Raw genomic sequence first — 15,488 nt, forward strand, 5'->3', positions numbered from 1 at the left:
CCCCAGCTGAGTCTCGTGTCCGCTCAAGTTTGAGAACTGCTCTGCCCTGATTTTGGAAGGTGAAAGAAGGGGAATGCCTGGGGCTACTGGAAATAAAGGGGGTGGAGATGGTTTTAGTGTAATCGGAAGGGGATGTAGTCAGAACTGGGTAGAAGGCAGTGTTGCCTACTAATTTGGGAGATCTCCATGCCTACTGTGCCCTAGGCACAAGGGCAGCCCAGCCTGGCATGGGGATCCCCTGGAGGATCTGTGAGCTGACTTCCCCAGATCTGATGGAGCAGTTGTTTGAAGCCAGCTTCTTCCATCGCTGATATTCTTCTAGCTTGTCTTTGGCTGAGTGACTTGGCAAGTTGCTTAGTCTCCTGGGTCACAGTTTCCTCATCAGTAAAATGGGCTGATCTTTGTACAGTGCCCAGAATAGTGCCTAGCACCTAAGAGGGCCTCAAAAAGTATTAGCTGCTAATAGGAAATCAGGTGACCAACTCAGACCCTAAAAGCAGTTAGTGGTATCGCAGCAATATCAAAAAATTTAATGTGTCACCTCCTGTCACCTGGGACCAGAGCAAACTTGATGTCCCCTCACTTGGGCCTTGGGACAATACAAGGCATTTACAGCACCTATTTTGAATTCTAAGTGGCAGACCTCGCGAATCAGCGAGGACACTCTTTCCCACTGAGCCTGGACTTGGTTTCAGAATCCACCAACGAACACCCCAGTCAGCCACGACTAATCGATTGGAGCTGGCACCCAGGTGAATGCCAAGGGCTACCTGGGTTTTGCTGCCAGCAACAGCAGTGTTTGGGCTTGTCCAGTCCAAAGGTTGTCCTTTCTGCTTCCTTGTCCCTTGGGCCGCCTTGCTGAGAGATGATCAGCTGGAGGCAGAAGGGACCTTAGCAGTTTTAAAAATTGTATTGGTTGTCCAGCGGAGGACTGGGGACCACAGGGGAGTTTGAGACGATTTTAGGGGTGCCCCCATGGACCATTCAGTTGTTTTTATGAGAAAGTTATCTTTTTAGGTGTCTGTCAGTTTTGTTGATTATATCAAGGAGAAAGAATCCTTAGATGCTAATGTTTTATTAACACCTAACACTGTCCAATTTTCCCTTCAGCTTGAGATACAGTTGACACATAATATTGTGTAAGTTTAAGGTCTATAGTGTAATGATTTGATACATGTATATATTGGGAAATGATCACCACAATAAGATTAGGTAACACATCCATCACCTCACAGTTTGTGTACGTGTGCGTGCATGCGTGTGTGTGTGTGTGTGTATGTGTGTGTGTGTGTGTGTGGTGAGAACTTTTGAGATCTCTTGTCCAATTTTCTTTCACTTCGAGACTTTCAGCATGCACTGGAATGGTACTTAAGTTGAGTTTAATAGCATTTGCTTTGTTTTCATTATATTTATTTTACTTTCAGTAACTTTATTGAGGTATAATTTGTGTGCCATATAGCTCATCTGTTGTAAACATAGGGTTTGGTAATTTTTTTTTAGTAAATTTATGGAATTGTACAAACATCACCACAGTCAGTTTTGGACATTTCCATCACCCTCAAAGTTTTCTCGTACCTCTTTGTAGTCAGCCCTTATCCCCACCCTATCACTAATATGCTGTCTGTCTTTAAAACTTGCCTTTTCTGGACTTTTCACGTAAATAGAATCATATATTTAGTCTTTTTTGTGTCTGGCCTCTTAGCGTAATGTTTTTGAGCTTTATCCATATTGTAATGTGTGTGTACTTTATTGTACAGGTATAGTACATTTTATCTCTTCAATTAATGAACATTTGGGTTGTTTCTTCTTTTTGGCTGTTAATGAATAAAGCTGCTCTGAACATTTGTGGGGCCCTGTTCATTTCTTTTGGGTAGATACCTGGGAGTGGAATTGCTGAATCAGGATAACTCTACTGTTTAACCTTTTGAGGAACTGTCAGACTGTTTTCTATAGTGTCTGCTCCACTTTACATTTATTCCCATCAGCAGTGTATGAGGGTTCCATTTTCTTCACATTCTTGTCAACACTTGTTATTGTCTCCCTTTTGAATTATAGCCATCCTAGTGGGTGTGAAGTGGTATCATTGTGGCTTTGATTTGCATTTCTCTGATGACTGATGATGTTGAGCATTTTTTCGTGTGTGTTTTAGCCATTAGAATATCTGTGTGTGAAAGGTCTGTCTTAGTCTTTTATTCGGTTTTTAAAAATTGGATTGTCTTTTTATTGAGTTATGTATTTTAGATACGATGATACAGTTTCTTATTCAGCTCTGTGATTTGCAAATATTTTCTCCCTGTTCGTGGCTTGTCTTTTCATTTTCTTAATGGTGTCTTTTGAGGAACATAAGTTTTAAATCTTGTGAAGTTCAATTTATCAACTTTTTTAAATGATTAATGTTTTTGGAATTATATCGAAGAGATCTTTGCCTAGCTCGAGGTCGCAAAGATTTTCTCCTTTTTTTTCCTTAGAAGTTGTATCGTTTTTCGGATCATACATTTAGGTCTGTGATTCATTTGGAGTCAATGTTTTTCATGTATGGTTGAAATAAAGATCTAAGGTCATTTTTTTGCATATGGCTGGCTATTCAGTTATTTCAGCATTATTTGTTGAAAAGAATATTCTTTTCCCATCAAATTGCCTTTGCACCTTTGTCAAAAATCAGTTGACCATAAATGTGAGAATTTATTTCTGCACTCCTTTGCCCTTGTGCCAGTCACACCTGGTCCCTAGCCAAGGGTCACAACCTAGCACTTACAAGGTTGTGTCCGATATGCAGAAGCTTGGAATGCAGTAGCTACCCACAAGGAGTGCCTGGCAGTGGGCTGCTGCTGCCACAGTTATTTCTCCTACTCCTGTTGTTACTGTTAATTGTGCATCTCAGAGCCATGCCTGCTGCCCTGCCCTGGTATTTAAGGGAGGTCATGCCACCCTAGAGACAGGCCACCCTAGACAAGTATAAGAAGGAGGGGCGATCAGCCCTGTGACCCACCAGCCCCAGGGCAGGGGTGGGGATATGCCCTAGACCTAAACCTTTTGTATATCAGGTGTGTGTACTTTAAGATTATTTCACCTTCATTATCTTATTGGAGCTTTGCCATATCCTCGTGACACCAGACTTTTGTCCTCTTTGATGGGGGAACTAGAAATCAGAACGAGCCCTTTGTCGACCAGCACCCGGGCGTTGCACACTGTAGGCATTTAATAAATGCTTGTGCAGCGTTATTATTGCAGAAGGCGACCCCCATCTCCCTAGTGTGCAAGCTGATCAGACTGGGCTGCGCCTTACCTCATGGGGGCCGAGGACTCCTGGGTCTCTGCCGTGTGATGGAGGAGCCCAAGGTGTGTGCGCTGTGTGCCTTTGTGTTGAGGGCAGTCTAGAAGCGTCTGCTTGAGAATGATGTTGGTGACCAAGCTTCATGCTGGTGTTGGATTTATCCTTTCCGCAGTAGAGCCTTGCAGAGGCAGGTGTTCTAGCAAAGGGAGAATGTTCTGTGTCACCAAGGGTGTCCTCTGTCACTGGGGTCATTCGGGGTCCATGGGCCATCACTGTCCCAAGGAGGCAAGCTTGTACTCTGAGACCCATGCATCAGTAGCAGTGGGATGGGAGTGGGAAGAAGCGGCTTCACCTGCACACGGGGTTTCACCTCCCTGCTCAAAGACCTAACCTGCACCATCATCGCCAGCACTGTGAGCAGACATTTTCCTTCCCCAGTTGTCGCCTGTGCCATTCACATAAGAACTAGTTCTGTGCTCCTGCTCGTTCAGTTTGGTTTGGAGTTTATTGTTGTAAGAGCTATTTCCTGAGTTTCAGCTATTTTATTTATATATATACACACATACATATATATATAGTTTTTTAAAATTTTTACTTATTTATGTATCCTTATGGTGACATTGGTTAACGAAATCCAATAAGTTTCAGCTGTAAGCTGTTATATTTTAGGTAAAAACAGCAGCAACAAAAAACTTTTAAGTTGACCATGGGGGTGGGTAGGCATCTGTTTCCCTGAAGAAGAAGCAGTGGGTAGCCTGGGTTTAGAAGCCTGCCTTTGGCACCCGAGCCCTTTGGCTCAGGACTGAGATTTGTTGGGTCTTGATGTTGGAGTGTCTCCCACCCTCCAGGCTTTGAGAGGGCGCTGGAGCTCTCCCCGTTTGTCTCTGAGGTCCTGCATCCTTCTCTCAGTTCCGTGCATGCCCCAGCGGACCTTTCATAGTTTCTCTGGGATTTGTTGAGAAACCATCACTTCCCATTGACTCTAAAATAACCTGGCTCTGTGTCAGCTCTTGCCAGCCTCGCCCTCCCTGGGCTTTGTTGAATTTTCACATTGACCCCACCATATGTTTCATCCTGGTACATAACAAAACCTTTCTCGGCCCTTTGAAATTGTGCTCTCTGAAGGTCTGCACAGCCTGGCAAAGCCAGAGCCGGTGCTGTTCCGGCCGGATAGCCAAGGGGCCTTTTATCCCATGCCATGAAGGTGGCTGCTGCCATCCATAGTTGGCTGAGGCTCTGAGGGCCTATCTGCCCAGGATAAAAGGGGTGTGTGTGTGTTCGTTCTTCACTGTTGGGGTGGCCTTTACTGTATTTATAGCACACTCTTCCACAAACATGGCTGGGTATGGTGGCAGGAGCACTGGATTCCAAGTCCTGAGGCAGTCACTTGCTCTCAGGACCTGTCTCCAACTCACCCACTTAACCTCTGGCTCCCCAGGCCTCTTTCAGTTCTGATTCTGAGACTCCACATGAGACGGCAGGGTGGAACCAAGCCCCAGCCCAGCCAGCTTGTGTTTTCCAGTAGGCCTGAAAGTTTCATGGGGCATGTCCTGCACTTCCTGGATGACACAGCAGCGGGCAGTGCCCATTGCCATCTCCTAAACCCAGTGCTGCCTAGGTCAGACTTTGCTTAGGGCCATGTTCCATTTGGCATGTATAGTGATCCAGCCTCACATTTCTGTGTTGTCCCATAAAATGAAGGGCACATGGTGTCACATACACTTCCCCTGCAGCGCCTAACTCAAGGGCTCAGTAAGTAACGTAGAATTATTCAGTTCTGCCAGTTGCCTCTGCATCTGCCCGGCTCCTCAGAGCTGGGGGAACCAGGCTCAGCCCTAGCCTGTGCCACCAGGACGGGATTGGAATAGGAGTGAGGCCCAGTCCTTGCAGAAAGCCACTGTCGCGGAACAGCATGGGAGAAGGGCCAGTAGCTGTCTCACAAAAGTCAGCTAGCTCACTTTCTCATATAACTAGGTGAGGAAGTGAGAGGCTGGAGGAGTGTTTCTGACTTTGGAACATCTGTCCACCTCTGTGTCTAAAAGAAGGCCTGAGGCAGGTTAGAAAGAATACCATTTTCTCAGGCTTTTCATCCTATCGACTTGGGCCCTCCCCCTTGGTCCTGGGCGCTCCTGAGCCGATTTCTCGAGGTGGGCAGACCTCTGTGCTGGCCCCCTCCAGTTTGCCCTGGGGTCCTTCCTTTTTTCTGATAACTGCAGCTTTCTGCTATCCAGATCTCCTGCTCCATGGAACTCATGGTCACTGCCATGTTCCTGAGTGATCAGACTCCCCAGGGAGCCTTTAGGGAGAATAGTGCAGTGCCTTAAAAAATGTTTGTGTCATTTGCATCGATTGTCTATTCTTTCTATGAATAATAATGGAAATAAATTTAACTTAAACCTTGTACATTAGGTAATACTAGTTTCTGGAGTCTTTTTCAATTGAAAAATTGTGTCTGGTATACTAGGTGGCTTTAGGTAAACACTGTTAAAGTATAACATGCCATTTGGATTCTTTTTCTGTCAACAGGAAGGATGATATTCTTGAAATAAGATATCTCAAAACAAAAAAAGTGTATATATACATATATATTTAAAATCAAAGTGTAACATGTATGGAAGATGTATAAATCATAAGCACACTTCATGAATGATCATGAAGTAAATGTGTTGAAGAAATAGAATAGTAGCAGCCCCCAGAAGCCCCTGGCAGTTGCCTTCTCCCTGGGAAACCCCCTCCTGATCCCTGTGGAGATGAGTTTTGCCTGTTTTTGAACTTGATATAAATGGAACCAGACACTCTTTCCCTCTACATTCGGTGATGCGAGGCCCTGGCATGGTTCATGGAGCAGTGGTCGGTTTCCTTTCTGTGCTGCATGATATTCCAGCGTCTGTTGATGCCCATGTGTTCATCTGTTCATGCCGAGGGGCGCCGGGGGAACTTCCGGTTCGGGCTCTTAGGCAAATCCTGCCATGGACACTCTTGTGACTGACTGGCTTTGGTGTCCATGAATCTGATTTCTTTGGGTTTATTTATTTATTTTTTTAGGGTTGTTAATTGTGGTAAAATACACATAACATAATAATTACTATCTTAACCATTTTTAAGTGCACAGCTCGGGTATTACATACATTCACATTGTTGTGCAGCCATTAGCACTATCATCCCCTTGACTCTTCATCTTGTGAAACAGACTCTGTCCCCATTAAATACTAACTCCCCATCCTCCCTTCCCCAGCCCCTGGCAACCACCACTCTCCTTTCACTCTGTGATTTTGACTCCTCGAGTTACTCACCTCTCTGGGTTCATTTTCATACCTGGGAGTGGGTGCGGGGCCCTCGGGTGCACGTGTGCAGCATCAGCAAGTTTTACACTTTTGTGGAGCAGTTGAACCAATTCACACCCCCACCGGCCAAACGTGAGAGTTCCGTTCACTGTGCCTTTTCACCAACACTGGCTAGTGTTGGGTGTGTGTTTTATTTGTTGCTTTTCTCTTTCATTTTAGCCAGGGATATCTGTTGTAGTTGTAACTTACTTTCCCTTAATGACCAATGGGGTTGGGCACCTTGTATGTAGATTTCCATTCATTTCTCATTCTCCTTTTATGAGGGTCCTGATGACATTTTTGGCGTATTTTTTAATACTGGAGTGTCTCTTTTTACTCCCTGATTTACAGGAGTTTTTTCTTAAGTGCTTTTTATTACATGTTGAATTCTTTGGAAATTGGCCATCACTATGGCATTTGTGGAAACTATCTTAGGCAAGAAATAGAATGCATTGGAAGGCTGGGGAACCAAGAAGTAGACACTGTCAGAGTGCACAACCATTGTTCTGCTCTGGCTTTGGGGTCATGGTGCTGTGACATGGGTAAAGACCACTGCCGCCCACCAGGGGCCCTCAAGGACCAAGTCCTGTGATCCCCAGTTCCACAAGGGAGAGAATCTGGTTTTTGTCCCAGAATCTGGTTTTTGTCCCAGAATCTGGTTTTTGTCCCAAGGTGGACAGTCAAAAGCCCACCTTGACCAACTAGCTATGTCCAGGGAGCGGGAGCTACACATTCTGGGGGTAGCTGCCCCCTCACCACCCCGCCCCACCGCAAAAGGTGGCTACAACTATTTAAGGGAACTCACTGAACCAGAATCTTTGCTTAATTTTCCCTTCTTGCTGGGGGCCGAGAGCTTTTAAGATGGGCCCGCTGTAATGAGTAAGGCTTTCACATTAGAAGGAGGCTGGGAAACAAAGGGTTATCAAGTGTCTTTTCACCTGTGCAAGGCTCCTTTGCATAACTGGCTCCTTTTATCCTTAGGTCATCCTGAGCTGCCCTCTAATCTCATCTGCAGCCAGAGTGCGGGTTGAATCTCTCATGTTACAGATGGGAACACTGAGCCCCAGAGAGGTTAGGGGCTCCCAGACACCTGCCTGAGTGTGGCAAGCAGAGAATGCTATTCTGTGCACATGTGTGACCTTAGCCGAGGGGAAATCTATGAGCACGGAGACTAGAGGTGGGTGGGACCCCTCCAGGGCAGTCTCTTTCACTGTTTGGAAACAGGCTCACAGGCTGTGGGGCTGCTGGCCTTCCCCCTGGCAGGGTGTTCTCAAGGGCCTGGAGATGCTTTTCTGAGATCTGTACTCTGTGGTGACTTGCAATGTTCTGATCTTGAGCTGGTCAGGCCCAGCTGGGGCTTAGCGGCAGCAGATTTCAGGAAGCTGGTCACTGGGAACATCTCTCCCGTTGCAGAATGAGAGCAGTTTTCAGCTGTTGAAATCAATGAACTGTTCCCAGCCTTTACGGATGCCTTGTCACCTTTCCGTTGGAGCACGAATGATGACTAGGGCAGCTAAGCAAAATCCACACCAGTGTCCCAGGTTCCAGGGTCAGTTCTGTTTCTTAGGAGGGGAGCATGGAGGGTGTCTTTATTAATGTCATGGTTTACCTGGCAGGGATATTCTGATTTATAATAAAATAATATATGTTTGGTCTTCATTCATTTCTGGCACAGAGCTTCTAAAACCCTTGAAATTTCCTAAGTGATAAAAGATAAAAGTGAGATGGGTGTTTTTAGATATCTCTTTTAACTACACCAGAGTTTATGTCAACGAGACGATTTTTGAAAAGCACCTGAGAATAGGTGCTGATTGCCAGGGGAGCCAACTGTGTGATTAGAGGACTGGAGATTGAGATGATCACCAAGGGACAGTGATTTAATCAGTCGTGCCCACATAATGAAGCCTCCATAAAAACTCAAAGGGCGGGTTTTGGAGATCTTTTAGGTTGGTGAACACACCGAGATTCTGGGAGGGTGGCATGCTGAGAGAGAGCACGGGAGCTCCGCATTCCTTCCCCATACCTCACCCTCTGCATCTTTCATCTGGCTGTTGCTGGATTGGGTCTTTTTATAATAAACTGGTAATCTGGTAAGTGAACTGTTTTCCTGAGTTTTGTGAGCTCCTCTAGCAAATAATGAACCTAAGGGGGAAGTCATGGGAACCTCTGATCTATAGCCGATTGGTCAGAAACATAGATGACAACTTGTGATTGGCATGTGAATGGGGGCAGTTGTATGAGACTGAGCCCTTAACCTGTAGGATCTGATGATCTGCAGGTAGATAGTGGCAGAATTGAGCTAAATTTGTAGGCCTCTGGGTCAGCATCTGCTGAGAATTGGAGGATTGGTGGTGTTGAAAAAAACACATTGGATTGGCATCGTTGAGAACGATGGGCTCTTGGATCAGCATGGGTTTTTCAGTTTGGATCTCACTGGTGTGTGGCTTGAAGCGGGTTACTTGATCTCTGTGCCTCAGTTTCCTCAGCTATCAAATATAATAACAGTGTCATCTACTTTCATTTATCTGATGAATTTTTGTCAAGCTCCTACTGTGCAGTCCCTAGTGCTGGCCACCGGAAATATGGGACAATGAACATAGGACCCCTGGTCTTGGTAAGGGGAGAACAGAGTATAAACAACCAACAAACAAGGAAAAATAGGATTTACTGAAGAGTGGGCAGATGGCCTGCAGGGAGGAGGTCATGGGAGGCCTCGCTCTGGAGTCGAAAGGTGGGGGCAGCCCTTTGGGCCAGAGAGAATGAAGAAAGCTCCAGGATCCTGGTAAATGGGCTGGAAAGGTGGCACGAGGCCAGGTGGGTAGTGCAGAGCACAATCTGTAGTTGCAGTGTGGCTGGTGGGCACCCAGCCCTCAGGTGGAGGCATGGTGAGGTTCGTGTTGAGGATAGCATTAGCATGGGGATAGCATCTGGTGTATGAGCGAGGCTGGTTGCCAAGAACCTCCCTGGAAAGGACATCAGATTGGGCACGTGGAGCCCATATTCTCCAGGCAGGCAGCCCTCAGGAGTCACAGTGAGGTGGGCATCCTGTGACCAAGATGCACAGCCCTGCTCCACAGATCAGGGTGAGGTGAGGGTCCCATTCATCAGAGCTCCACCCTCATGACCTAATCACCCCAAGACCTCACCTCCAAACACCATCACATTGGGGGTTAGGTTTTCAACATGTGAATGGGGCGGGGGCACAAACATTCAGTCTGGAGCAGGATCCCAAACTCTGGTTTCTTGATAAAGTTGGGTTTAAAAAAAAAAAATCTCAAGCAGGGCAGATGTTTTCGGGGAGAATGTGGAGGTCCCCACTTTATTCTTCCCAGCCTTTTCCCTGCCTTCTCAGAGGTTCCTGCCAGCAATTTGGTGAGGATCCTTCGAGACCCTTCTTTTAGTGGAATCTAGCTGTGCTCTCCGTGCGGACCTGTGCTTTGCCTTCAGTCTGATCCCTTGCAGATCTTTGCACGTCCTGGTGCCTCCCCGCTTAGCAGGGTTGGTTCATTTAAGTGATTTAGAATGTTTTCATTTTTCCGTTGTAAATGATGGTCATCGCACGCACGTGTACGATACACACATTTGAAAGCGGAAAGGACAAAACAAAAGGAAACCCCAGAAGTCCACTTGGCTGGCTCTGTGGCCCATGAGGAATGGAAGGCGCCTGCTCACCAACTTCAGCTGTCACCGAGACAGCCGCTCACCGGCAGCTTCATGGCTTTGATTTTCCTCATCTGTAGAAGATGATGAACACGTGTCCTTCCGCACCTGCTGTGTACGAAGGAAAATGGGGCCATGTGTGAGAATGCCGGGAGGCCTCCCAGCAGGACGCTCTTGGTCTTTGTCAGCCAGGTCACCTGGACACCTTTAAGTAGGGCAGAGTATGAATCCCTGGCACAGAGAAGAGGCGAACTATTTGAGCTCCTGTGCCCCTTGACCAGTGACAGGAAGGAGGAGACAGGGGCATGAGTTTATTTTAGTCATCATGTTCGAGGACAGCCCCGCTGAGGCTCTGAGGCTGCATGTACCTGGAGCATGTCCGTGTCACGTAGCTGGGGCTCTAGGCTGAAATCGTGGCCTCTGGCAGGCCCTTGGAGTGTGGCCATAGAAGGATTTTCTGATCGGAAGGCCTTTGTATGTGGGGATAGCTACCCTTCGTGACCAGAGATGACACCACTGACCATTTGCTGCCGTCGCTGTGCTGTGGGAGGGGAGGCGTCCGGCGTGGTGCTGAGACACGGTGCGCTGGGAGTCGTCCGGTTTGAGCCGGGCCCCACCACCAGCTTGGTGATCCCAGAGTGCAGTTTCCTGCGTGAAAAGTGGGGGCAGGATCTGTTCCCTGGGAAAACCAGGCTAGGGTGCTGCCTCGGGGACGTGGAGGAAGAGCTGGTGGAGTGGTAGTGGCGTCTGTTCTCTTTTCACCCTCATGTCTTCCTTCTGTTCCTCTCCTCAATTACCTTTTCTTCTTTCTCTTCCTGCCTCTTCATAGCTCTGTCTACACCTCTAGGTCCTAAAGTGTGCACGCACACAGATGTACAATATATACGTAACACACACACACCGTGTACACATACGGATGTGCACGCACAAGCACAGCGTACATACTATCCATCTGTATACACATGTATGTACACATCTGCATCCATGCACACATTTATACAGCATCCACACGCACACATTTATACACATGCACACACACCTGGGAGCTGCTACCAGTGCCCTCTGGTGCACACATTCCTCCTTTAAATGTTCCTTTTAAAAAAAATGTGAGCATTTTAAAAAACAGGAAAGTACAGAGAGTAACAGTGAATGCCCTCATTTAGAATTCATGGTTAGCATTTTTCATATCGTTGTCTCTTTCACACTTCTGCCCCATGTTGGACCTGGGCGCTTACTTCCCACGTCTGGTTCATTCTTTTCCACGTGTAGGTGTTCCCCATCTGAGCTGCAAGGCTTCTCTGTGATGTGTTTCACACTCCTCTGTGTGAGTCGTGTTCGCTTTGCGACTGCGCCGTGCTGACAGGTGGAGACTTGGCTCACTCCTTTTAACGACTGTGGTCCCATCTTGTCACTGCCGTAGTGACTTGTCTTGTTGCCGTTTGTCCGTTTCCTTGTTGAGGAACATGGAAGGTGGCTTCAACTTTGTATGCTGAAAGTCTTATTCATGACCATATTGTATGTTTCTACAACCAAAATATATACATGAATTGAAATGAGAATTTTAAAAGTGAGAATTTTTCTTCTGGTCTGTGTGGGCATTATGAGTAAATTGATCCAAACAACATAAACATTTCTGTTTTTATAAATAACAAATACTAAGAAGCATTGCGCATGTATCTCTTAACTGGATGGGTTGCTTTTTTCTCCCAGTTAATTCATGTACTCACAGTTGAATAAAACCTATTGATAGAGGCAGGTCAGCGTCAGTTCTTGTTCTGTTTTTCACTTTTAAGTCAAGAAACTTTGTTCACATAAATCAGTAGATAGGAATTAACAGAGGTTTGATATAGCACTAGCATCTAATTTTAAGTTTTTCGCAAAAAAAATGTAAGGATCACATAAAGATCTAATACAAAACAAAATCGTTGATGATCTACCAGCTGACAATTTGATCAAGCAAGTTCTTCTGGTTCCTAATAACAGCTTTATTGTGATATATTCACGTACTATGAAGTTCACCCTTTTAAAATGTACAGGTCAGTGGTTTTTCCAGAATGTGGTTCCAGTTTTGTGGTATTACAACCACTGCTGTAACACACGTCACCAATCTTTTTAAAATAATTTTTTTGTTTTAATACAGATTAATTATAGAAAGTCTATAAAATACAGTTAAAGCCCCCAAAAGGAATATTCATCCGTTGTCTCTCAATCCAGAGGTTTTAGTCTGTAGCATTTATACTGTGAAGTTATTGAGGCCTAAAACCTGCAGTAAGGTGTGGGGGCCTCCTGTGTATGGTACGTCGAGTTGTAGAAAGTGCTCTGGAGAAGAATAAAACAGAGGAGAATGGAGGAGGTTAGCAAGGAGGGCGGAGGGGTTGTTAATGTGAAAAAGAAATGATCAGAAAAGGCTCGAATTTGGGGTGGGGGGAGCTGACTTAGTCTTGGGTCAGGAAACATGTATAGTCTGCTAGGGCTGTCATAACAAAGTGCCACAAACTGGGTGGCTTAAAACAACAGAATTTATTCTCCCAGTTTTGGAAGTCCAAAATCAGTGTATTGGAAGGGTTGATTCGTTCTGGGGGCTTCAGGGGAGGCTTCTTCCTTGATTCTCCCAGATTCTGGTGGCTCCAAGTATTCCTTGGCTTGTAGCCACGTCACTACAGTGTCTGCCTCCATTGTCACACTTCCTCCTTCCCTCTGTATGTGTCTCTATGTCCAAATCTCCCAGGTTCTTTTATGAAGACTGGGCACTGGATTTAGGGCCCACCCCAATCTAGTCTCACCTCTTGATTCTATCTGCAAAGACCCTGTTTCTAAATAAGGTCACGTGCGCAGATACAGGAGGTTAGGACTGGAACATGTCCTCGTGGGGGACACAACTCACCCTACTACAGAAGGAAATGGTGTTAGAGTTAAGATTGGATGAGTTCCTGAGCAGCGGGGAGAAGTCCAAGAGAGGGAAGGGTGTTGGGGTGGGCGCAGAGGTGGAACCGGCATGGTGGAAGGGCTGAGGCCTGTTTCTGGAACGAGAGTGGAAGCCATGGCCTGTGCTGGTTTCTCTCAGAATAGAGCCTTTCCCAGGGCTGAGCCTCTCTGGCCATTAGATGCTCCCACGGGATTGTATCAACTCTTAATCTACAATTGTTGTTGTTTTTTTAAACCAGGAAACTACTTTGCTTCGCACTTTTTCATGGGAGGTGAGAAATTTGACACCCCCCACCCTGAAGGTTACCTCTTTGGAGAGAACATGGATCTGAACTTCCTGGGCAATCGCCCAGTCCAGGTCGGTCTCAACAGAGCTGGGCACGTGAGTGGACCCTGCCCTCAGTGTCCCAGGTGCAAGGATGAATGGGCACTGAGTCACCCCAAACAGGGCAGATCTGCAAGCTGGGTGTGTGCACATGACATGTGCTTGAGGCATGTCCTGGTGATACCCCCTTAGAGGCTGGGTGACCCAGGGTGGGTCACTGGGGGACAGAGCAGCTGCTACTGAACCTGGTGCATCCAGGCTTTGGGGTTATAGAAGATTATGGTTTTGATCTCAGGCCTCTTGGACAACTTTCTTTAAAAAGAAAAAAGAACATATATGGTCCATGGAATAGTGGGTAAAAGATGTGATCCACAGGAGAAACGCGAACAGCTGGTGAACAGTTTTTACAGGTTCACCTTCACCAGTCACCAGAGAAGCCCATGTTTGTGCACTGCTGTCCATTCATTCATTCAATGCACATTTGGAACTGTCTGTGTGCCCAGGACCCTTCCAGGGGCCTAGGGCAGAGGACAGATCCTGCCCTGTTCCTTAGGGTGGTACAGACAGTAAAGAAGAGAACATTTGACAGATGGGGACTGAAAAGAGAGGAATGAGCGAGGGCTCTTGAGGGGGAACTCCGAGTCCAGTGTTGGATCCCCAGTGTGGACGAGGGGCCAGGCGGGAGGCCGTCTCCCTCAAGAGACCCTGGATTCCGTCCCCTAAGGCTGCTGAGTCAGGGGGCTGGCTTGGGATGAGGGGTCCTCTGGACCAGGGGTCTCCATGACTGTTTTAGACATGACGCAGCTGGTTGACATAAAATCTTGATCTTTTAATGGGCGGGAGGTGAGAGGCTGGGGCTGAGAGTGTTGCTGTCCCCCACCTGAGGGACCAGTGGGGCCTCCGACACCCTCCCAAGTCTATGAGGGTGAGGCTAGACCCTCGCCTTCCACATGTTCAGAGCATCATCTTAGACCCAGGGCCTGGCTCGTACAGGCTTCTCGTTAATCTGTTGGGTTTTTTTCAACTTTTATTTGGACAGCACTGTAGATTCACCTGCAATTGTAGGACATAACGCAGAGAGACACCCATATGTCATTCACCTGGTTTTCCCCAGTGATGGCGTCTTGTAAAACTCCAGAGCCCTATCACAAGCGGGAAACTGACACTGACCATCCACATGTTCCAGATGCTGCCACTTTTACAGCACTCCTGTGTGCACGTGTCCCTTCCAGAATCTTTATTGTCCATCATCCTTGTATGGGAAGCCCGCCTTGTCCAGAGCAGCAGATGTTGGGTCCCACTCCAGAAATGAGCCCAACCCTAATCGCTGCCCCCCAGATCCCTCAGGCTAAGTTGTGTTTCCCGAGAGCCCTTCCTGGAATTGGGGGACCATGACCGCATGACCGGAATCTTTCAGAGTGGTCTGGTCCCATCTCTCCCACATGCTGCTCATGTTGTCCACAGTTTCCTTTGATGTGAATGAAAATAATATCATCCAGTGGTCAGCATGAGGGCCCTGGCGCACCAGGAGGGGATGTGACCAGTGCTCTGATTATCCCTGTTTTCTGTACCCTGCCACACCAGGGAGTCACCTGGGTTTTTGGGTTTTTCCTTCCTAGTTTCCCTACGTCACCCCTGCCCCCCATGAGCCGGTGAAGACGCTGAGAAGCCTGGTGAATATCCGAAAGGACTCACTCCGGCTCGTGAGGTAATCTTGACTCCTCCTTGCTCTTTAAACTTGGGGTTCTCAAGGTGACTGTACCCCAGGGATGTTGTGTCTGGAGATATTTTTAGTTGTCACTACTGGAGGGGTTGGTGCTCCTGGCATCTGGCAGGCAGGGACCAGGGAGGCTGTTAAACACCCCACAGTGCACAGGATGCCTCTACAGCCAAGAATGACCCAGTCCAGACTGTCAGGGCTGAGGAACTGCTTTAACCCTGGAAGACCCGATGCGTCTGGGGCCATCTCTAAACCGAGAGA

The 15,488-nt window shown here is 47.1% G+C and overlaps 1 protein-coding gene across 4 annotated transcripts in view; it reads left to right on the forward strand.

The window, feature by feature from the left end:
• MGRN1 (mahogunin ring finger 1) overlaps positions 1–15,488 on the forward strand; it is a 46,816-nt gene that overhangs the window by 1,377 nt on the left and 29,951 nt on the right. For all 4 annotated transcript variants that reach the window (XM_039885236.1, XM_039885237.1, XM_039885238.1 and 1 more), the window contains exons 2-3: positions 13,422–13,540; positions 15,127–15,215. In XM_039885236.1, coding sequence (XP_039741170.1) covers positions 13,422–13,540; positions 15,127–15,215 — 208 coding nt within the window. The remainder of the gene's footprint in view (positions 1–13,421; positions 13,541–15,126; positions 15,216–15,488) is intronic.

Source organism: Pteropus medius, unplaced genomic scaffold (genome assembly GCF_902729225.1).
Source record: "Pteropus medius unplaced genomic scaffold, Ma_sr-lr_union100, whole genome shotgun sequence".
NCBI classification, from domain to species: domain Eukaryota; kingdom Metazoa; phylum Chordata; class Mammalia; order Chiroptera; family Pteropodidae; genus Pteropus; species Pteropus medius.